The sequence below is a fragment of the Electrophorus electricus genome, chromosome 15 (genome assembly GCF_041902795.1).
Source record: "Electrophorus electricus isolate QZ-2024a chromosome 15, ASM4190279v1, whole genome shotgun sequence".
Taxonomy (NCBI): domain Eukaryota; kingdom Metazoa; phylum Chordata; class Actinopteri; order Gymnotiformes; family Gymnotidae; genus Electrophorus; species Electrophorus electricus.
Genome location: NC_137511.1, coordinates 18580449 through 18605000, shown reverse-complemented (window position 1 = coordinate 18605000; position 24552 = coordinate 18580449). Strand labels below are relative to the sequence as shown.

The 24552-nt window shown below is 44.8% G+C and overlaps 1 protein-coding gene across 5 annotated transcripts in view; it reads right to left on the bottom strand.

Annotated features, from left to right (window-relative positions):
- mpp2b (MAGUK p55 scaffold protein 2b) overlaps window positions 1-24552 on the bottom strand; it is a 54947-nt gene that overhangs the window by 26079 nt on the left and 4316 nt on the right. For 2 of the 5 annotated variants that reach the window (XM_035533423.2, XM_035533424.2), the window contains exon 1: window positions 8397-8538. In XM_035533423.2, the coding sequence (XP_035389316.1) occupies window positions 8397-8469 (73 nt within the window). In that variant the 5' untranslated portion in view covers window positions 8470-8538. Of the gene's footprint in view, window positions 1-8396; window positions 8539-16798; window positions 16868-18326; window positions 18401-24552 lie in introns of those variants that run through there. The other 3 variants (XM_081697316.1, XM_081697315.1, XM_035533425.2) reach the window with 3 other exon arrangements.

Genomic DNA, 24552 nt, shown 5'->3' with positions numbered 1-24552 from the left:
TGGGTTGATTAGACAAGGAGAAGGTTCAACTGGTATTGACATGGTATTCCCATGTTCTATTCCTACCCATTTCGCTTTATGCTAATTTTGTTTGGCAATGATGTAACTTGTATCATTCATCCTGATAAAACTCAGTTGAATTGACAGAGCGGGAGGAGAAGAGAGGACAGATGGAAGTGGTTGAATAAAAGGGAGCAGTCATCATACCATGCGGGAGCTCAAAGCGGAACCTCATCAGACGCATTACAGCATGGACCCCTGAGCCTTATTTCATTTCACACCACCGTATACTCTTTAGCCTGTCCGGTGCAGGCATAAAATATTTTCATTGTCGCCTGTGGCCAACAGTAGGCACGCAGCATACACAAGCAGAAAGAAAAGGCGCACAACATCCATCTTTACATAATCGGAAATGTCAAGCACCAGCCAGACCCCGGGGCAGCGTTGCCGGCTATCTGCTCCGGTTACGGTTATCGTACTCGTGCGCGGAAATCAGGCTTTGGCGGCAATTAGCGCCGCTCCCGGACACTAACGGAAGTGGGCCGAATTCTGAGCGAACCGAGTTACAACAGAGCTCGACCACACCACCCTTCACCGTTTTCCTTGGTTACTTCTCTGCTTCCTTATAGCTGTTCCAATTCATCGCCGAGACGCAGTTTTGTCTGGATAGTCCGGCAGTACTCTGTCCTGGATTACAGATAGCGGTAACACCAGTTCTTAAAAGCTTCCTTAAACCCGGTGCCATAAGAAATTTGTCGGCTCACGTTCCCGGAAGCTGTCGGTCTGGGAGGCTGCTGGCTTCAAGCCTGCTGGAGGTGAGCCCGTGGAAATCTTTGGGGTCCGCAGCAGTTGGGCAAACTGGGCCTGAGCACTCATCTCGCTGCATGAGCTCGGCTTGTTGGAAGACACAGGCTTTTACGGACTGATGCTTTTGTCCGATTCTCTCTCTCTCTCTCTCTCCCTCGCATTTTCTTTGCTTCATCCTCACACTGTCACTCTCTCCCTCTCCTCTTTCTCTTCCTTTCCCTCTCCCACATTATGATTGACAGCAACAATCAAATGCTCTTCTCCGAGTTCTCGGAGACAAGGAACACAAAAGCTGCTTTCCGTCTCTTTTCCTTGACATGATTTCCCCAAATCGTAGCAAAAACTTTCCCTCTCTAAGTTCCCTGGCTGCTTTATTAGTACACCTATTACACCATTTGTACATTATATACAGATGATTATATATACACACACACACACACACACACACACACACACACACACACACACACCATTTAAAGGTGTAGTTACTAACTGTTTACAGTCTGCTCCATGTAGTCCTAGTCCTTTTGTCTGCACAGGACCACAGAGCAGGTAGTATTTCAATGAGTGCACCCTTCTCCATGTAGCAGTGCCACGAACATGGTAGTGTGTCATCGGGACATGGTAGTGGGGTAGCGTGTCATCGGCGCATGGTAGTGGGGTAGCGTGTCATCGGCGCATGGTAGTGGGGTAGTGTGTCATCGGGACATGGTAGTGGGGTAGTGTGTCATCGGGACATGGTAGTGGGGTAGCGTGTCATCGGGACATGGTAGTGGGGTAGTGTGTCATCGGGACATGGTAGTGGGGTAGTGTGTCATCGGGACATGGTAGTGGGGTAGCGTGTCATCGGCGCATGGTAGTGGGGTAGTGTGTCATCGGGACATGGTAGTGGGGTAGTGTGTCATCGGCGCATGGTAGTGGGGTAGTGTGTCATCGGGACATGGTAGTGGGGTAGTGCGTCATCGGGACATGGTAGTGGGGTAGTGTGTCATCGGGACATGGTAGTGGGGTAGTGTGTCATCGGCGCATGGTAGTGGGGTAGTGTGTCATCGGGACATGGTAGTGGGGTAGTGTGTCATCGGCGCATGGTAGTGGGGTAGTGTGTCATCGGGACATGGTAGTGGGGTAGTGCGTCATCGGGACATGGTAGTGGGGAAGTGTGTCATCGGGACATGGTAGTGGGGTAGTGTGTCATCGGGACATGGTAGTGGGGTAGTGTGTCATCGGGACATGGTAGTGGGGTAGTGTGTCATCGGGACATGGTAGTGGGGTAGTGTGTCATCGGGACATGGTAGTGTGCTGGTGTGAGTGCAGCAGACCCAGCTGTGCCGCTGACAGGTTTACACGGGTCAATGTCGCTGCTGTGTCGAGGGTGGTCCACAACCCAAAAACATCCAACCAACGCTGGTCCTGCCATCAGACATTGGACATCCATCAAACGCTGATCATCAGAGTCAGTGTGGGACGCCGTATATACTGGTCATCAGAGCGTGATTCCCAAACACTCAGCTCACTGTCCACTTAGGAAAAGTCTGAGATGACTAAGGCACAGTCCCAGACACACCCACTCAAAGCCACTCCCACAGACACACCCATACAGATGTACACTCACTGAGCCCTACCCACACAGACCCACATCCACAAAGGTTCACTGCTGCAGATGCACGCTCACCGACACAAACCCACGGACACTCACCCACAGACACGCCACAACATAAAGACACAGACACACACCCCAACAGACATAGCACCAACAAAATCTAATTTCAGCAGACACACACATCCACACTCTTATCTACTTGCCTATATTCTGTAGTCTCATCAGTAAAATCTTTCACATGAAATGATTCCTAAACACTTTGGCTTTTATTTATCGAGGTATGTACAAACGAGCTCAGATTTGACCTCCATGAATGATGTCAAAACGAGTGCGTTTCATTGAGCGCAATGCAAGAATCAGCTTCAGCGGTGTGAAAACAAGTACCAGCACACTGGTGCCTCATTTACATATCATTTGCAAAATTACCCGCATATACATGATATTTGCATTAAACACGCCCTGGTTCAAGCAGGTGTAGTGCTAGTACGGCAACAAAAGGCACGCGTTAAGCAGATTCTCCTCACTCAAAATGAAAGAGGATCGGAAACCCAGAGGGGAAGAGAGAAATGTCAGTATAGCAGAGTTAGAAGTGCTCATCTGTTCCTCTTTAGCTGAAGTACTGGTTATTAATTAAGATCCAGGTCTGTAAAATCCAGCTTCCAGAGATTTATACAATAATAAATCTGAATTGCCTACCAATTTCAGTATACAATTCCTTTGTTCTCTATTATTATTATTATTATTATGTCCTGTTTTTCATGACATTACTGATATTACGAGCACCATTTAATTTTTTTTTTATTATTTTGATTATGTCACCATAAACTGAGCAATTCTCGGCTTGTCAAACTACTGCGCTCAAATTGACGCACACTCCAACAAGACGCTAGTTTGATCATACAAATATCCTAAAGATGAAAGGGATAATGACAACACTTTCGGCAAAAAGCGCCTGCGATCCCTTTTTCACGTTGATCGTGCACCGCTATGATGAACAAGGCCAGCTGAGTCGCAAGACCAGAGCAGTGGAGAGTCTTCCCCAACTTCCCAACCTCTTTCCCCCTGTGGAGAACTCCCCACCCTAACGCACAAGGCTGTCCCTCCTAAATCCTGACTTGCCTGTCAAAGTTATTAATCCAAAATGCAGAACAGAGATGCAGACTTCAGAATTAGTTGAAGAGAACAGCTGGTCCTGTTCTTTGTTGCAAGTCAAAGGCAACATGCGTTTGAGCTACCCTCTGGAGAATGTTTGACAATCCCACAAAGAACTCCAATTTTTATAGTTTTCAAGTGCGGTGAGGTAATTGCTCCTCCTGTGTAACATTCCAGTCTTTAAAGTTACCACCATTATGTCCAAAATATTCATTATTTAACGTTATGTAAATTGGAATTTGATACCATTATATGCCAATGAAAGATTTTCCCTTTCTTGAAAAAAAATATGATCTCATTTTGCTCACCTACTATTGATAAGATTGTTTCCCGTACCACCTGGTACCTGATGCTAGAATAAACCAGAATAATCCGCTTTGCTCCTGCTCAGTGGCCTTGAAGATCTTTGCATTGTGTCCTTATATGCCCACAGTAACATTATTAAAGATTCTAATTGAATGGATAAATCTTTATGTTTTCAAACACTCTTTTGCATCACTCTGCACCTGGTACAGAGACCTTTAAACGCCACTACACTGAGGCCACAGATCATTTTCTGAGAATACAGGGTAATATTTAACTGAGTGATTTATCTGTCTTTTGCCTAAAAACACTTCATTACCTCAAGGCCGGGAAGCATCTGGGATAGAGCCGTGACCCTGGCTTATGGTTCTTTCATATTTCCCTTTAACTACCGCACAATTCTCCTCCAGGAGGTGCTCTGCTGCTCAACTCCACCTCACGCGAACGGATGCTGTTTAAGTACTCCCAGCTCCTGACAGAGCAATGCCGGCAGAGTGTCATGTAGGTCACTCTGCAGAGCGGTTAGTGCATGTAGAGCATGGTGCTAGTAACACCAAGGTCATGGGTTCATTTCCCAGGGAACACAAGTACTGTCACATTGATAAATATGTAAGTCACTGTGGCATGTCTGCCAGAAGTGAAATGTGAAGACTAGATACGTGTAATAAAAGCCCACAGATAAAATGGATGTTTTTCCCAGTGGGCTAGCTTGTTGAGAGTGTATAAGCCTTCAGGACCTCAGCTTGCTGGGTCGTGTTTCGACCAAATAACATCAGTTATTAAAAAGCTCATTTAACTATGTATTAACACCCTACAAAAGTTTAATCAGCTACTATGAAATAAATGCAACCAAAACACAAATGTACACACACACACACACACCAGGGGGAAGAGCTGACTGGCAGCCAATCTTAACAGGTAAAGAGACAGGACATTTCTCACATATCTTTGGCCTGTCTTCTTTCTCTCTCTCTCACACAAACACAAAGCAGACTGACTGGAGTTTACACACTCTGTGTTTATGTTCGTGTTTATTTAGCTTGAGACAGTCTGAGCTATATGCCATGTTCTGATACCACTGCAAACCAAGCCAATGAAAAGAAAAGTCAGTATAACTGAACCAGGCACAACATGGGACTACTGAACAGAGAGAGGCCTGGAGAGATAGAGAGATAGAGGCATGGAGACAGAGAAAAGGTCTAACCATAGTTTGTGGGGAACTAAGGGTAAGAAAACCCCAGAAGGCTGGCATGGTAATGTTAAAGTTTGTCCACCGAATACAAGTCAACACGCCGATGCTGCTAGCAACCGATACAAACCGACACGCGGACGCTGCTAGCAACCGATACAAACTGACACACCGACGCTACTAGCAACCAATACAAACAAACGAGCCTGAAGTTGGCATTAGCAGGGCATGCAGGCTAAGTATTCCAGGACTGGGACAAAAGCTCATGTTTCATGGTAGGGTTTCTGTTGGATTTTATGGGCGTAACATGGTGGCGTCTGACTGAGACTGCTCCCAAGAAACAGCACGCATTCTAAGATGTCTAATTTTTCCATTAATACGTGTGAATATCATGCAATAGTATATATGACATGTGCAAGTAAGTAAACATTCAAGTGTTCCCCACAAAGCTTGAGAAACCCTCACCTAACGAATGAGTTGACCGTAATAATATTTTGAAGCATCAAAAGAAAGTCACTGCTAAAGGCAATAAACACCACTCATCACAGTACTGACTATTACAATGGTGATCAGTCTTTCCTAAGCCTGTAATTAATACGCCAGGGAGCTTAGTGCTTTATTACATCTCCATGGAGACGGCTAGTTCCTGCCATTCCGACCGGGGGTGGGGGGTGGTTAGAAGGTTCTTTACTGGGATTTGAGGGCGATATCCCACTGAGACAGAGTGACATTCACCAGAAAGGACACAGCAGAAGGAACTTGTACAGGGCTCGCCCGTGTAGCTACCTACATTTCCCATAAACACCCTGTGATGATTGAAAAGGGTTCCACGTGGGCCTTTTGCTATTGACTGAAGCTGAGGTGAATTGTTTTTTTGCACCTTTGTGCAGGTCGATGAAGTCGAAAGCACCACAGCCGATATATATGAGTGAATGTGACAGCAGGAGCCATGATTCTGTCAAAAAGCAAAAAAAATCACATTTCACTCAAACCAAAGGGCTTATTACTGTGGTGAAGCTAAATGGCTGGGAGTCAGACCTTCACTGACACACCAGCCAGCAGTGAGTGCACAGTGAGAGTGTGACATTACTCTGTCTGTTAGTCTGTGTTTGTGTATGTGTGTGTAGGGTGCTACCCTGTAAACCCAGAGCAAAGTCTTGGGCCATCAGCACAGATAGTGAGATAGTGAGATATTACACACACCTGAACACGCTCACACATGCATAGTCTCTGACAGACTTAGACTAAGTTTTCAAACATTTTAACGCACACGCATGCACGCACGCACAGTCTACTTTGCCAGCATGCTCCATCCTTAAGTTCTCTCCACTTCGTGATCCCTCTCTGGTCTCTGTTCCTATATAACAAATGCTATAAAACATATTTACTTTGATACTGGAACTCGGAACCTTTTCATAACTTCCAACTTCCAATTAAAACTTTAACCCTCTTATTGTTTCTGCCTACATATCAACATCTAAAGCTGTTTCAACTGATTTTTCTTGCTAGAAAGCATGTCAATGCCCTAACAACAGTAGTGCCTTAAACCAATACCAATAAACCTATAATGGTGCCTACCAGGATGTGTGTAGTAGTGTTCTGTTAGCATTTCACATCCTCTGAGCAAACAAACGCCACTAGACCCATAATGCATTACCTGACAAGGATTATCTCATAGATCATCTCATTTTCCATAGGTCTTTACCGAAGAACATTTCTACAGACTTCCACCATAAATCCTCCGCATAGACCTCTCCACAGACCTTCAGTACAGACCTTAATTGTAGATGTTACAGACCTGCACCACACACCCAAGATTTCACCATAAATAATACTAAAGAGTAGTATATAAATACAGAGACCATACACCCATACCATAGTCCTTAAATGTACTTGTGTATCACACACCTGCACTATAATCCCACACCATAGACGCAAACTGTGCGCGCAGTACATCCAGGCCGCAGACTGACACCATAGAATACGAGGGATAAAGAATGGAAGGCTGTTGCTTTTTACTGATGTTACACCTTTAGTTTTTCATTTTCAAAAAAAGAACTGAAATTAGGAAATAAACAAGAACAAATGGAATTGATTCCAACTGATTCATATTTGACACAAACCCGCTGTTAATAATTTGGTCACACACACACACACACACACACCCCATCCCCCAACAAGAACAATTACATCATCATCCCCCAAATCTCCTTAAAGCGGTAGTGGAACGCAAACACTACCAATAAACAGAAGTTAGCATGTCCCGTTCAATGGAACTCTCCCTTTAACAGTGAGGGTTCTTGTACCAGTCAGGCTGCTCTGCACGCGTTCTGCAGAATCGTCGACACGAAGCAAAGCAACAGAGATGTTTACACAACTCCTGAACGCCTGACTTACAGGGTCTGATTCCCATTGTGTCAATGGAAAAACCGATTTCTTTTCCACAGCACCGCTACTACATACATAGTCAGTGATCAGACAGCCACTTGTAGGCAGGTCCTCTCAGCGGTCTGCCACGATGACAGAGGCAGGTGTAGCCATGACCTTCTGGCCTACACACGTACTCAGCAACCACGTCAGTACTTACAGTGCACTGAGCGATTCATGCATTATTCAGCAGCGTGGTTCGAAATGCGCGCGCCGTCCCCCACGTGGCCGCCGACGTGCTGTCAAAACATCACAGCGTGTGCTGCGGCATCCGCGCCGGCACGCGCCGGCACACGCGGCTCGGCGGTGCCGTGATCTGAGGCAGGAGCGCGGCAAGAGCCCGGCCGCACGCTCCTCGCTACTCACACGTAAGGATCTGAAACCTTCACAGCAAAAAAAAGTGCAGGAAGCTGCTCTTTAATGTGCCAAAGAGAAAGAGAAAGAGAGCGAGGAAGATGAGAGAGAAAAATAACACACTCGAACAGACACCCCTTTCTCCAGACTTCCATTAACAAAAGCGGGCAGGTACGCAGAGCTAATCAGACGCTCGTCTGTCACGTCTCCTTCTCTCATTCTTACATTTAGATACACCCCAAAAAGAACAGGAGCAGCGCCGTGTCAACCAGTGTTTACAGCACCTGGCCGGCCCAGACCACTTCTCCAATAACCAGCACCTGACCGGAAGATGCCACATTTACATTTCAATCAGCATTTTTCAAATGTTAAACAAAATCTGTCAAAATGCTGATCAGACTAGACATCACATCACGCTATTGATGACATCATATGTATAGAACCACAACAGCAGTTATTACTTTGTGAGCATTAACAATCAATATTGTGCCAAGATTAGTCAAAACCAACCCCCCCCACCCCCACACCCCACCCCCACCCCACTCCTCACCCTCTCCCGCTCACCTCTGGGGTTCTCCAGCGAGTCGAGGGACTTGGTCTCCTCCAGGGAGAGCCTGTTAAAGAGACTCCCAGCCATGCTTCAGCACTGCTTCGCTCTCTCCGTCGCTCCCACGCGCTCCTCCTCTCTCCCTCTCTCTCCTATCTTCCTGTCCCATCCCTTTCCTTAACCTCATCGACGTCAGCGCAGGCTCACTGGCCCCGCCCTCTCTGCTCGAGCCCCCCCCCCAGGCTCCTCGGAGACTCTCCCTCCCTCCCTACGTCATCTCTCCTTTACCACTGCAGTAGCAGCTGAGTGATAAGGGGAGGGGGCGTGCCCAGCAGGTTCGAGTCGGAGGAACCTGCGCCCACATCAGATCTTGCTTCTTGAACCCCCCAGTTCGGTCCTTTTCACTTGAAAACCTCACGTCTCAGAAATCGGCACTCCTGCCCTCTCCCGCCAGCTCTGCCTTTCTCTCTCTCTCTCTCTCTCTCTCCCTCCATCTATCCTGCCTGTGACTCTCTCTCCTGTCCCGAGGGAGCTTAGCACAGTTGAGACCAAGACAGAAAAAGACTGATAGTAAGTAATGTAGTGCTTAACACAGATTTACATTCATTCAGACTGGGGAGAGAGAGAGACAGAGAGAGAGAGAGAGAGAGAGAGAGAGAGACAGACAGAGAGAGAGGGAAAGGGAGACCCTGAATCCTTCCAGACGAAAGAACATGATCTTAATACCCACATTTCATCATTTACAGGTGTGTCGGTGTGTGTGTGTGTGTACACACACACACACACCGACACACCTGTAAGTGATGAATTGTGGTGTGTATTACAATCATACATACACACACACACACCTACTCAAAGAGCAGACTTTTGACCTCAGAGGAAATACTGACATTTCTACTAAAATCTTTGTTCTGCCCATCACTGCTGATGCTGAAAGATCTCTCTGAAACTCAGAAATCCTCTTATCTCTTTGGTAACCATGACGATTTCAGTTAAGACTTAATCCACAATAGTCCTTACAGAGTAACCTTCCCTATTGCTTCATTTTCATTGCAGTTATGAAATATGTGAAATATTATGAAGTATTACAGTAAAGTATTACTTCATAATAACAACAACCTGTCAGACTCTCCTAAAACGTGTACTACCACTAGAACAGCCAGAGAAGACTTTGCTTCGTTTATGCTGTTAGCTGCTCTACTGAAATGGATTCCAGCCTTGTAGGCAAACATTAGCAAAACAATAGGTAGCTCAGGAGCACTTACCAGTCCAATGTGTTGTGTTTAAAACTGTGTATTTACTGTCAAGGCTTCTATTTATTCAAATGGGGTTTGGGTTTCAAAAATTTGGCAGTGGGTTTCAATGACAGCAATTTTCCCATAACGATTATCAAACTAAGGTATCTGATTATATTTATGTGTGTGTGTGCGTGTGTGTGTATGTATAAAAAAGGCTATGTTTAAAAACTTCCAATTCATTAGTCCATGAATTGCAATACTCATCGGTTTTGTTTTTCCAATAAACCACATGACAGTTTACTGGTAGCTTCAGATTTCTTAACGAGATAAACTGCTGTAATGGAAGACATCAACAAGTTAGGATTAGCTTCTAACAGGAATTTGTGGAATCTGCCATCTTGAACTTCAGGATATTTGTGTATCAAACACAACAGGTCTGTGGTCAACCAACGTAATCCGAGGCCAAATCACGTCCTCCCTCTTACAGCTGCTGTTTATGCTAGATTAGTCCTTTAACTGTTGGGAAGTTCTCAAATGCATGTATAGCACCTCCTGCTGCCTGTGCCATTGAGAGCTCCTCAGCTAGTCTCACTTATACAGATATCCTGGACTCTGTGACTCCTCTGAGACCCAATGTGGTTTTACTGCGGAGACTCACACCCTTAGCCAGGAGTGTGTGAAGGCAGAGTGAAGATGGAAGAAATCTAATCTTCAAGGAAATGCATTTTACAGATTCTGACAGGCATCAGTAAAAACTGCTACAGAAAAATATTTTTCTGTTATAATGAATAACTATAAATAACTATAATACAATAAATAAGGATTTAAAGCCAACTATCCAAACATATCCTGACCCATCTTCTTGTGAAATTGTGAATTTTTCTGTTTCTGAATTTTCTTAAGTATCTGGATTAGCATCCTACCTAGTGGCATTGTTCCTGGACCTAGTATCCTAGCTAGTGGTGTTGCTCCTGGACCTAGTATCCTAGCTAGTGGTGTTGCTCCTGGACCTAGTATCCTAGCTAGTGGTGTTGCTCCTGGACCTAGTATCCTAGCTAGTGGCATTGTTTCATCCTGTTTCAAATACATGGTCATCCAACATCTCCTCAAAAAGCCCAGTTTGGACCAAATCCAAGTACAGGTTCATCTCTAAACTTTAATTTTTATAAAAAGGTCTTAGATAAGGTTGTTTCTTTTCAGCTTTTGTCATGTTTAAATTAAATTAATCTGGATAAGTTTCAGTCGGGTCTTAGGGTTCACCATAGCACAGAGTCCGCTCTTCTCAACTCATGTTTCAATTCTGACTTGGTCTTGCAGGTTCCTCCTTTGTAACATACAAAGGATTCAGCACTTCCTCTCGCAGGAAGCTGCCCAGATGCTTGTGCAGTCTCTTGTGATCTCAAAGCTAGACTACTGCAATTTGCTACTTGCTTGTCTTCCTCTAAGAGCCATCAGACTTCCACAACTTGTCCAACCTGACTGGTCTTCAATCTTCCAAAGTTCACACGTCACTTCACCATTGCGCTCCCTTCATTGGCTCCCTGTAGCTGCACGCATCAGATTTAAAACCTTGATGCCCGCCTACAAAGCCAAAAATGGACCAGTACCTCCATACATGATGTCAATGGTCAAAGCCTGATCCGTACCTCGAGTACTTCGAACCTCAAGTGCAGCAAGGCTTGAAATACCATGCTTCAAGTCTAATGGAAGACAAGCATCAAGACCATTCTGTCCTGACACCTAGATGGTGGAACGAATTTCTGCTTGCTGTCCGGACAGCAGAGTCCCTTGCAGTCTTCAAACGCAGACTGAAGACCCATCTATTTTTGGATTATTTAAATGTCCACTGACCCTGCTCCTATGTTGACTAACTAAAACTCAAGTACTTATTGTAGGGTATTGTTTATTGCGCTGATGTTGACTGCTACTATGTTGAATAACTAGTACTTATTTTTTATTGTTTATTGCACTGATTGTTTATTTTGCACTTCTAGGCATCAATGATCCCTGCATTCTGATGGACTCTAACCTACTGTACTGGCTAGGATGTATTCTAAGAGTAAATGACAAAGCACTTTTGTAAGTCAGTCTGGATAAGAGCATCCGCTAAATGCCGTAAATGTAAATAATTTACGATTTACTGCTGACACTTGATTCTGGCAAATGACATTTTTATCTTGTTGAATCTCAGTGCTGCTGTTTATACCGTCCACCATAATATACTTTTAGATATATCACTGAAGTAAAACTGAAGTTATTACCTCAGTCAAACTGAGGTCATTCTTTTTGGCCCCCCTAAGCGAACTTCTAACTTCTAATCTTCTCAAATCTGTCTTCTGGTGTTAAAAATCTTGGTTACATGTTTGACTTAAATTTGATAAGCAAATGAACTCTGTGGTTCCTTTTGTTATGTCATTACCTCGATTATTGTAATTCCCTCTACGTGTGAGTGCTCCCTGTCTTTTGCTAAAAACACCATTTCCAGATTCCTGACTGACACCAAGAGAAGAGAGACAGTATTACCCGGTTATAATATCTCTCCACTGGCTCCTACTTATGTCTAGGGTAGATTACAAAGTCTCATTGTGCATTTTTATGGCATGGTCAGGTTATGCGAACAGAGACGGAGTCGAATGCAGTAAAATGTGATAGTTTTATATGGGCAATGCAAGACGTAGTCGTGAACAGGCAGAGGTAACTCCAACACAGGCACAGGGCAAACAAATCCAAAGGGAACAGGCAAGAGTAATCCCAAAACAGGCAAAGTATCGAGTAATCCAGAATACCAATACGTCCTTAATCCACGGCTCAGAATCGTAAGGAAAGCAAACGAGACTTTGCAAAGACACGCAGACACAAGAGGGCTTATATATGGAAAGGCATTATGGAGAACAAGACACAGGTGAGGCTAGTATCAGGAGACTGGGAATGCACAGGTGGTTTATGGGAAAAATGGCCCAATGCAGATGGTGTTCTAGCCTTCTTAGCTGTTCCAGCTACTCCTGCTACCTGGCTGGGGAATACATTTTCTCTGAGTGAAAAATCAGCTGGAACCACTGAAGTTTTAAAACCTTGCCTCAAAACGTAATAAATAAACCAACTAGAAGATGACCCAACTCCACTTAACACCCATGACCCCTCGAGATCAGAACAACCACCGGGAAGGCAAACGGTCAGCGTTTCACATGCACTCTGAAGTCATGCATGAAAACGCGCGTTAATGTGATGCTGTTCCGAGAGAAATGAGTCACTGGCCCCTGGGGAGGGAGGTTGAGGGGTCATTGCGTTAGGCTGCATGGAGCTGATGGACTAGGAGACTTGGAGATGTTGTCACCTGCTCTACCAGTAGTCTAATTCCAGCATGTAAATGAGTGAGTGACTGGTCTCCACACGCACATTCACCCAGCCTCCTGCAGAAAGCCCTCAGGTCCAGTCGCGGCTAGGCCGTGCGATGTTGTTCTCTCCAGTTCCATCTTTCTCTCTGTCACTTTCTCCCTCCGTCTCTGTCTGTCAGTCTCTTCAATCTGCCGAGTCTGACTTGTTTAGCTGACATCACAGGGCAGAACCATCAGTCTGACAGCTCTGATAGGTCTGGCTGGTCTGATAGGTCTGGCTGCTCTGATAGGTCTGACAGCTCTGATAGGTCTGACAGGTCTGGCTGGTCTGATAGGTCTGGCTGGTCTGATAACTCTGAAGGTCTGGCTGGTCTGATAGGTCTGGCTGGTCTGATAACTCTGAAGGTCTGGCTGGTCTGATAGGTCTGGCTGGTCTGATAACTCTGATAGGTCTGGCTGGTCTGATAGTTCTGGCTGGTCTGACAGCTCTGATAGGTCTGGCTGGTCTGATAGGTCTGGCTGGTCTGACAGCTCTGATAGGTCTGGTTGGTCTCATAGGTCTGACAGCTCTGATAGGTCTGGCTGGTCTGATAGGTCTGGCTGGTCTGATAGCTCTGATAGGTCTGGCTGGTCTGATAGGTCTGGCTGGTCTGATGGGTCTGGCTGGTCTGATAGGTCTGACAGCTCTGATAGGTCTGGCTGGTCTGATAGGTCTGACAGCTCTGATAGGTCTGACAGCTCTGATAGGTCTGGCTGGTCTGATAGGTCTGGCTGGTCTGATAGGTCTGACAGCTCTGAAGGTCTGGCTGGTCTGATAGGTCTGATAACTCTGATAGGTCTGGCTGGTCTGATAGGTCTGGCTGGTCTGATAGGTCTGACAGCTCTGATAGGTCTGGCTGGTCTGATAGGTCTGGCTGGTCTGATAACTCTGATAGGTCTGGCTGGTCTGATAGGTCTGACAGCTCTGATAGGTCTGGCTGGTCTGATAGGTCTGGCTGGTCTGATAACTCTGATAGGTCTGGCTGGTCTGATAGCTCTGAAGGTCTGGCTGGTCTGATAGGTCTGACAGCTCTGAAGGTCTGGCTGGTCTGATGGGTCTGACAGCTCTGATAGGTCTGGCTGGTCTGATAGGTCTGGCTGGTCTGATAACTCTGATAGGTCTGGCTGGTCTGATAGCTCTGAAGGTCTGGCTGGTCTGATAGCTCTGACAGCTCTGAAGGTCTGGCTGGTCTGATAGGTCTGGCTGGTCTGATAGCTCTGATAGGTCTGACAGCTCTGATAGGTCTGGCTGGTCTGATAGCTCTGACAGCTCTGATAGGTCTGGCTGGTCTCATAGGTCTGACAGCTCTGATAGGTCTGGCTGGTCTGATAGGTCTGGCTGGTCTCATAGGTCTGACAGCTCTGATAGGTCTGGCTGGTCTCATAGGTCTGACAGCTCTGATAGGTCTGGCTGGTCTCATAGGTCTGACAGCTCTGATAGGTCTGGCTGGTCTCATAGGTCTGACAGCTCTGATAGGTCTGGCTGGTCTGATAGGTCTGACAGCTCTGATAGGTCTGGCTGGTCTGATAGGTCTGGCTGGTCTGACAGCTCTGATAGGTCTGGCTGATCTCATAGGTCTGACAGCTCTGATAGGTCTGGCTGGTCTGATAGGTCTGACAGCTCTGATAGGTCTGGCTGGTCTCATAGGTCTGACAGCTCTGATAGGTCTGGCTGGTGTGATAGGTCTGACAGCTCTGATAGGTCTGGCTGGTCTGATAGATCTGCCACCAGCAAGATGGAACCACATCAGTTTTCCAGTCTTCCCCCCCAGCAGTGCTGTGTGTGCTCCTCCCTCTCTCCTTTTCTGCCTCCCCCTCTCTCCCTCCTCCTCCCTCTCTCCCTTCCATTTTTAAATTGACTTTATTAAGAAAATTCAATTCAACACAAACACTACATCATAAAAACCTCACAAACAATATCCACCGGAGGACCCAGACTACCTTCACTCTATACATTAACAATTAACAATACCATTTACATCTGTAAATTAGGTATACATCATCCATTTATATGTCCAAAAGAGTCCAGGGAAATGTCTTTTTTCCTCTCCTATCAATTGTCTTCAACCTTTTTAACTCACACACAATCTGTTTAAACACTGTTTCAGCAGTTATTATACATCATCTTACATCGTGTTTTCCAAATCTTCGAATTTATCACACAAACAATCATCCAACAAAAGTCCTTCACATTCTCAGTCAAATTCTCATTAAACACTCCATACATAATACTTTTCCTGTTACGACCCTATTTAAACCCAATACCTTCCATTTTCTCCCAAATTTCAATAGTCCTTGTGCACTGCAGTAATAAATGTTCTATTGTTTCATCGGCTTTGCAATTATACATCGGACATTCCTTTGTTGTAACAAAACAACTCCATTTGACAATACATCGTACAGCCAGTCTTCCAACAGATATAAGCCATGCAGTATCTCGAACATTTTCCGAGATACTTTTAGACTGCACATTTTTAACACAGGTTTCACATTCTGTCACCATCAGACCCTTATAATTGACTATTCCCCCAAAATCACAGTCTTGTATTGTTTTATATATCATTTTATTTGGGGACTTATTCCAATCAATATTAAGCTGCCTATATTTAAACAAAAAATCTCCATATACTAATTTAAAATAAGGAGCATGTTTCCTTGACTTGCCTTTTTTTTCCCCACTGATTTACATCTCCTACCCAAATTGCCTTCCGAAATATAGCTTCCGTTACATTTTTGCAAAAGGCAATTTTTAATTTCCTTTTACTACCTCAAATGACTCATGTTTTCCATGTCACTCCTGCATGGCTCATACGTTAGGCGTTATAAAGTTCTCTCATCTTACAAAGCGTTTGAACCCAAAGCTCTGCAAGATAACAAAAATTGATGTGCTTTGTTCTCTCTGCCTTTTTCTCTTCTCTCTCTATTAAAGGCTGTAAATTGGCCTTAAGTACTCTGACAGCTGTACAGAGTCGGGGGGAGAAGAAGAGTCCCACTGGCTTTGTTCATGATGTGTTTCCCTTCTTCTCCCCTCTCTGGGTGCCCTCAACCTCCTCGACTCTCAAACGTGTCGCTGCTAGATGACCCAACAGTCATAGCGTTCCCCGCCGCCTAGAAGAATCGCTCGATTCCGAGCCCCATTCCAAGCCCAATTCTGAGACCAATCCCTAAATGATTCCCAAGAAAGACCAACACATCGATGACTGAGTGATTTCACTCATTTTACGTTTGAATATGATTATATGCAGCATAGATATCAATGAAGAGCAAAACATCTACTGTCAGTTCGCCATGTGTGCCGACCCTGCGTCACTCAGGCCGACAGAGATTAAGATGTTCCCTATTTAAGTCCTGGTCGCGTCACGGCATGAGCCTGTTCTCGGTCCCCGGCCCGCATGTTTTGCTGGGAGGGCTCTCGGCAGCCCCGTATCCCATCTGATCGAGTGCCCTCCAGAGCCTCGTGGACGGCAGAGCCACAGGACCTGGGGTGAGGACAGCGTAGCCAACATTGCTGCCTGAAGGGACACACCTGCTCCAAGGGCACCTGCCTTGGCGACACATGGTGCAAGCTGACGGTCCATCCCGAACGGAACTCTGCTGATGAGCGGTGCCTTTATCTGGCACGTTCGAATGGTACGATTCAACTTTCACGGTTGTAGCAGTAAAAAAAAAAAAATGTTTTATTAAAAAAACATGAAAAGCTTATTGGACACTGGTGTTTGGAACAAAGTTAGAAAGATATTGAATGGAGAATAAGCAACAGTGAAAATGGCAGGGCAAAGAGGAAGAGAGAGAACAGGGCTGACTCACCTGAGTCGGAGCTGGGTGATGCAACCGGCATGTCTGATGTCTCGAGAGCCGTGCACCTGCTGCAGCTCTCTGTCGGAGGAGGGAGAGAGAGAGAGAGACTCAGAAACCAGGCTGTGGTTGTTGTGGAACATTTTCGTTAAATACCCAATGTGGAGCAGCCCGGTTCTCGAAGGCCGTTCAGTGAGACTCTGCTACTGTTCATCATTAAGATAACAAAAGCATTTGTTTTACATTTACTCGTCAAAGTTCCTTTCAGATGCCATGGTCGGGTCAGGCCCTAGAGAAACGCACGCTTTTAAAAACACACCCTCCACATCGCTACATCGCTTCCACGTTACTGCTCATGTTACGGAAAGAAATCCGTGTGGAAAGAAATTAACAATAATCTGGTTCTGCATGTAAAAAAAAAAAAAAAAAAGCCTGTTCAAGTCCAACATGGAAAATATTGCTCTTAATAAGCAAGCATCAATATAATATATAATCAATGTATAATTTTGTATCAATAAAAATCAATAAGTATCTTAATAAAAATCAAATGTCCAGTACTCACTCTTACTTTAGATTAAATAAAACATTTTCTCCAACCTGAAAACAAAACGCAGAGGAAACCAGGCCCAGACGGGACGGCTAAAGCAGTGCTTCAGCTCCTGCTTGAGTTTTTCATTTCTCTCATGTTACTGACTCTCTCACTTTGTTTTTTGTAACACCCAGTAAATAGGTGGAGTAGCTTTAACCCTCATAAATGATTTAAGCTCACTTAGAATGTAACGCATGTACGGCAGGCGATGAACAGACACTGCAGAGGTACTCAATATAACCTTTATTGAGATTTTCTTCTGAAGTTCTTCTCTGGGTGTCTTCTAGTGGTGTAAATGTGATTGCCAGTCACATGCAGCTGCTGTTCATGGCCGATTTGGCAGGAAAAAAGTAGGAAAATTAATTCTTATTTATAAACATGCATAAACAATGGACCCATTTATAGGCTATAAATCTCATCCAATAGAATCCCACATGTCAAATCTTTTCTTCTTTCAGGGTTGGTTAGAATTGCAGGATTCTTGCAAGATTCTTGCAGGATTTCATGTGGGTAAGGTACATTCACACACAATACTTTATCGGTTTATCCAGGAGGCCTAATGGTGTGCCCTGCAACTGATCTCAGACCAGCAGCAAGTGCGCACGTGCACAAACACAACCATACGAGCACGCATGCACACACGTGTGCCCCCCCCCCCCCCCCCACACACACACACACACACACACTGCACAAGGTTAAGAACTGATACAGGCTAAAGAAATTATTCAGAAAAGAACTGATACAGGCTAAAGAAATTATTCAGAAAGACGGCTTCGATACAGCTGGCTGATCGCAGACTGAAGTGCAGCTGTTACACCAGAGCGAGAGAGAGCGAGAGAGAGAGAGAGAGAGAGAATGATGCGAGAAAAGAGACAGAAAGATGGAAGATAGTAGGAGAGTAATATTTACTGGCATTAGGCAGGAAGGATTAACAAAGAGACGGCAAAGTACTTTTGTTACCGGTTGCCACGGCAATTCTGACATATGCATCCCGTAGCGTGTGGCCAGCAAAGCCAGTCAGAGACCATTCCCGTACGCCAGCCCATGACAACCGCCTCAGAGCTGGAAGCACCTAGACTACAGGGGCGGAGCTTAACCGCTTCTCCCAACAGACGTGAGTGTAGAGCAACAGTTAAAGGGCTGCTGGGAAATGTGTCTGAATGCTGTGGCCATGGCTCCAGGACATAAGCCAAAGTGAGGAGACTGCCCCCTACTGTTTAATGCTGTAAACAGCATGGACAGAGGTTTTTTTTTTTTTTTTTAACTAAACAACAACAACAAACAAAAAAAAGAAGTGTAGAATCCTGTACGCTGCCGGTCTGTAAGGCTTCATTTTGATTTAATTGATGAAACTCACTGGAACTAAATTTCAAGTAATTTTGCATTAGAATATTGAATAAACTCAACAAATTAGTTAGTTTCTGCTCCAATATTACAGCCAGTCTTATAATCAGTCAGCTGACCATCAGTGAACGAATAAGATACGCCTGAAGAGCATGACGCCATGGCCAAGGGTTTGGCAGTTTCGCACAATCCTCACAAGCTCCTTAGGTGGACTTAGATGGACTATTATGCATGGGAAAAGACATTTGGGTTCTCTGTCACCTTTACAACATCCACTAATGCACTGAATTTATTTGCAGCCTCTGTGTGTGTGTGTGTGTGTGTGTGTAAAAATGGCCCAAACACTTAAACATATCATTACTCATGGTGCAAACACCCAGAATTCCCCACAGCTCACAACTAACTCAGTAAACACACTCATACACAAATGGTTTTGAGGGTTTTAAACCCAGACTGTGCTAAATCTTAGCAAGGGCTTTGCATAACTCAGCTGGACTTGTATAAGTAAGAGAGAGAGAGAGTGTGTGTGTGTGGTCTGATGGCATTAGTGAAATGGAGATGTCCAGGCACACTGCCATTGGGGAACAGAGGTTAGGAAAAAAACAAAAACCCAGGAACCATGTGAATTGCAGGTCTCTCTCTCCCTCCCTCTCTCTCTCTCTCTCTCTCTCTCTCTCTCTCTCTCTCTCTCTCCCTCCCTCTCTCTCTCTCTCTCTCTCTCACTCTCTCTCACTCTCTCTCTCTCTCACTCTCTCTCACTCTCTCTCACTCTCTCTCACTCTCTCTCTCTCTCACTCTCTCTCACTCTCTCTCTCTCCCTCTCTCTCTCTCCCTCTCTCTCTCTCCCTCTCTCTCTCTCTCTCTCTCTCTCTCTCTCCCTCTCTCTCTCTCTCTCTCTCTCTCTCTCTCCCTCTCTCCCTCTCCCTCCCTCCCTCTCTCTCTAAATACCCTTTTTGGCATGACTACATTCATTTACAGTATTGCCAGAACAGTATTCAAATTATATTAACGAACCATTGCAATACTGATGAAGTTCAAAACTCGCTCTCACCAGTTCAATTGGGCTTTTTTGCCATAAAACATAATGGTGTTTTTGTATTGCCACCATTTGGTTAAGACTGGGTTGCAGCGTTTGAGAGTGCTATAAAAAAATACAACAAGAAATTTAACATTATACAGTTTTTGAAGCTGTTAAGATTAAAGTCTCCAGTGCATTACCTTATAGGGGATCATCATCGCTCTCCCTATCTCTAGCAAAACAGCTACGTTCTAATGCTCAGAAATGCCAGTCTTGTCTACCACAGTAACTGTAATTCAGCTGATTTTATGATTACAAGCACCCAAAGCTCTGAAGAAAAAGACAAGTTCTCAGTATGAATTACTGGAATTTAACTTATGACGTGACTGGCAGGTTTTATGGTGGTGGGTAATGACAGCGTAACAGGTTTGTGACATGACTGGCAGGTTTGTGGTTGTGGATAATGACAGCGTAACAGGTTTGTGACGTGACTGGCAGGTTTCTGGTTGTGGATAATGACAGCGTAACAGGTTTGTGACGTGACTGGCAGGTTTGGGGTTGTGGATAATGACAGCATAACATGCCACTGACTGTAGCTTCACTCCTACAGAAAGCATTGTGTGTGGTACTGACATGTAGATTGAACAACTGGGTGACATTGCAGTGCTGGAGCACTTCTGTCCCCTCCAGAGAGTCTCTCTCTCTCTCTCTCTCTCTCTCTCACTCTCTCACTCTCTCACTCATTCACACCCTCCTCCCCCGCACTGATCCATTCTGCCAGGACTGTTGTGACATCATGCTTCCTATGGTGACACGCAACCCCGTATTCAGTGATCTAGAAGACACAGCTGTGCGTATGTCTTTGGGGGGGGGGGGTCATCTCCTACACTGAATGAACTGAATGAAAAGGGTCAATGGAAACATGTCTTACATTTAAGTCCACTGGACAAAGCGCGCTAGTAAATAGGCTATAATGAGGCGATCACTGCTAACTACCTGAACATTAACTATGTCAATACAGCAAAATGTCAACTTCCTGAGGTGGTTTCTCGTAACGTTTCCGGCTATTTTTTTTGCTGCAAACCATGTGCACGTTACAAAATCAAGGTAAGTGCACTTCATTTCAGTTGTTTTAGGTGTGCAGTGTGTATTTTTATTACTGCTGAGTGTTTCAACAGCATTTTTTAGAAGAAAAAAAGGGGAAAACATGATACTAAAATACAATTTGATTAGAGGACAAAGACAAAATGATACATCACAAATAGGTTTTTCCAAAAAAGAGGAAAATTTAAGAATTTAAGTGGCTTTAAAGAAGAACCGTAATAGCGAGAACTACATGATCTAATTGGCCCTAGAACAGACGGACTATAATCCAGCATGCATGTTTCACTTGCCCTGTGGGGTTTTTCAGAGAAGGAACTGTCTGTATGATGGCATCATTCATGTATGCTGCCCTTCAAAAACCTACTACTAGTTTATACAACCTTTGAATTCATTTGATTTGATGTGCCCAATTATTGAATCCACTTATGTGCGGCATCACATCAAAGGACAGATTTTATTTTATGCCTTCTGTGTTGATAATATTACATGTTAAGGCTTTCACAGATCATAAACCAGCTATTTTTGAATCACTAGTGTCTTATCAATTGGCACTTTTCTTTAACTCGATCCTATATTTAAGCAGTTAGTTCTCAACAGCTAATTGGTTTGCCCCGTGTATATTAATGCCTTTTCGACCAATGGAAAACGTCGGCGGCGGCTAGGTACTGAGGATCTGCGCTCTTCTTTAACTCTGTGCTTGGCTGTTTTTGATCCTACTGCTCTCCTTAATGAAAGAAGGTATAGATTTCAACCTAAAGCCCATCCGTGCTTGCCTGATTTGGTCTTGGTACTAAAGTGATGACTCTTGAGATCTGCCTCCCTTTTAGATCTCATACATCCCATTAAGAAAAAACAAACCTGCGCATACAGTAGTTAATTAAAATAAGTAATTAAGAAATATAGATTCAAATTAAAAATTAAAAATAAGGCCACGACTGTAAAAATTTACTGCAAAATAAAACTTAATCTGCACTTTTGAAAGCGTCTGCACACCTGCACACATTTCCTGGGGAACCCCATCCACGTTTTGCTACTGTGCAGGAAAAACAATATATACTCGAAGCGTCCAAAACAGTGTATGAAGGAGAGTAAGGAGAATCCTGAGAATATATCGGACACCGGCACCAGGTTTGCCCGCTCCACCGAGCATTTTGCCTGCGGCGCAGGTAAAGCACAGCATTACTACTTCAGTACAACATTACGGTTCACTGTAGGGGCATCGTTAAGGCAGGGGGGCACATTCTCAACACCTCGCCGCGCGAGGTGTAATTCTAAGCTCTGTGATATTTCAGAAATGAAAACAGGCCATTATAGCAGCAATTAACGTATCTTAGTAAAAACGACAGCCGAGGTTTTCACAGACACGCTAGCTATGAATAACGTTAGGATTTAGGACACAGTCAGATTTATATGGTCCTATATTGCTCAGCCTCTTATTTGTTACGGTTAAGAAAAGGACAGTTAAGACGCTTGACATTCAGTACTTAATTTCTCAGAGTCTACAGACGTTACAGATATCGCAGTGTTTTGGACAATGTCAATAACAGGCCAAACTTTCCTTTTTTAGATTAAATACATACATTAAAAAATATAATTTGTGTGTTTCAGCCCAAATAATCTGTGTATTAAACTGTTTGCTTTGCTGGATTGGCGCAAACTCCTGCAGACACTACACCCATGTACCACCCCAGGCCTATAACATACACCTGAAAATGTAGATGGCTTCTGGGTGTAGGCACAGGTGGTGTACTGGATGTAGGTGAAAGGTGGTGTACTAGATATATGTGCAGGACAGGATAGGGATACTGGGTGGAAGGTGTAGGTGCAGGGAGGGTGTACTCAGTGTAGATACAGGGCAGGTGTGCTGGGTGTAGGTGTAATGGGTGTAGGTACAGGGCAAGTGTGCTGGGTATAGGTGCTGGGTTTAAGTGCATGGTAGATGTACTGGGTGTAGGTGCTGGACGTAGGTGCTTCTTTTCCACCCTCTGACATGCAGGTGTGCTGGGTGTAGGTGTAATGGGTGTAGGTACAGGGCAAGTGTGCTGGGTATAGGTGCTGGGTTTAAGTGCATGGTAGATGTACTGAGTGTAGGTGCTGGACGTAGGTGCTTCTTTTCCACCCTCTGACATGCAGGTCTCCAGACGTATCTCAGCATGCTTGACTGACACTGCATCATGGATGACAGCCCACCACTTGAAGCTCAATCCCAGTAAAACCGAGCTTCTGTACATCCCAGGTACTCGCAACCCTTACAATGACCTCACTGTTTCGTTGGCGAACTCCCTGGTATCACCATTCGAAGCTGCCCGTAGCCTGGGCGTAACTTTGGACAACCAGTTGTCATTCTCAACTCATGTTTCTAATCTAACCCGGTCTTGCAGATTTCTCCTTTGTAACATACGAAGGATTCGACCCTTTCTCTCACAGGAAGCTACCCAGGTGCTTGTGCAATCGCTTGTGATCTCAAAACTAGACTACTGCAACTCGCTACTTGCTGGTCTTCCTCTAAGAGCCATCAAACCTCTACAACTTGTCCAGAATGCAGCAGCACGACTGGTCTTCACTCTTCCGAAGTTCACACGTTACTCCACTGCTGTGCTCCCTTCATTGGCTCCCTGTAGCTGCACGCATCAGATTTAAAACCTTGATGCCCGCCTACAAAGCCAAAAATTGACCAGCCCATTCATACATGAGGTCAATGGTCAAAGCCCAATCCATACCTCGAGCACTTCGAACCTCAAGTATGGCTCGGCTTGAAATGCCTTGTTTCAGGTCTCATGGACGACAAGCATCGAGACTATTTTCTGTCCTGGCTCCAAGATGGTGGAATGAACTCCCACTTGCTGTCCGGACAGCAGAGTCCCTTGTAGTCTTCAAACGCAGACTGAAGACCCATCTATTTGCAGAATATTTAAAGGACAACTGACACTGCTCCCATATTGACTGACTAAATTAATACTTATTGTAGGGTATTGTTTATGTTGTTTAACAAACTCTAGCACTTATTGTTTATAGCATTTATCATTGTTTAAGATAGACCTTATGTATTTTGTACTTCTAGGTATCAGCATTCATCCCTGTATTCTACAGTATTCTAGTTCATTGAAATGTTTGATTCTAACCTACTGTACTAGGATGTATTCTATGGGTAAATGACAAAGCACTTTTGTAAGTCGCTCTGGATAAGAGCATCTGCTAAATGCCATAAATCTAAATGTAAATGTACTGGTGTAGGTGCTGGATGTAGATGTACTGGGTGTAGGTGTACTGGGTGTAGGCGTACTGGGTGTACAGATGCTGGATGTAGGCGTGCTGGGTGTAGGCGTACTGGGTGTAGGTGTACTGGGTGTAGGTGTGCTGGGTGTAGGTGTGCTGGGTGTAGGTGTGCTGGGTGTAGGCATACTGGGTGTAGATGCTGGATGTAGGCGTACTGGGTGTAGGTGTGCTGGGTGTAGGTGTGCTGGATGTAGGTGTACTGGGTGTAGGTGTACTGGGTGTAGATGCTGGGTGTAGGTGTACTGGATGTAGGTGTACTGGGTGAAGGTGTACTGGGTGAAGGTGTACATGTACTGGGTGTAGGTGTGCTGGGTGTAGATACTGGATGTAGGCGTACTGGGTGTAGATGCTGGGTGTAGGTGTACTGGGTGTAGGTGTACTGGTGTAGATGCTGGATGTAGGCGTACTGGGTGTAGGTGTACTGGGTGTATTCTA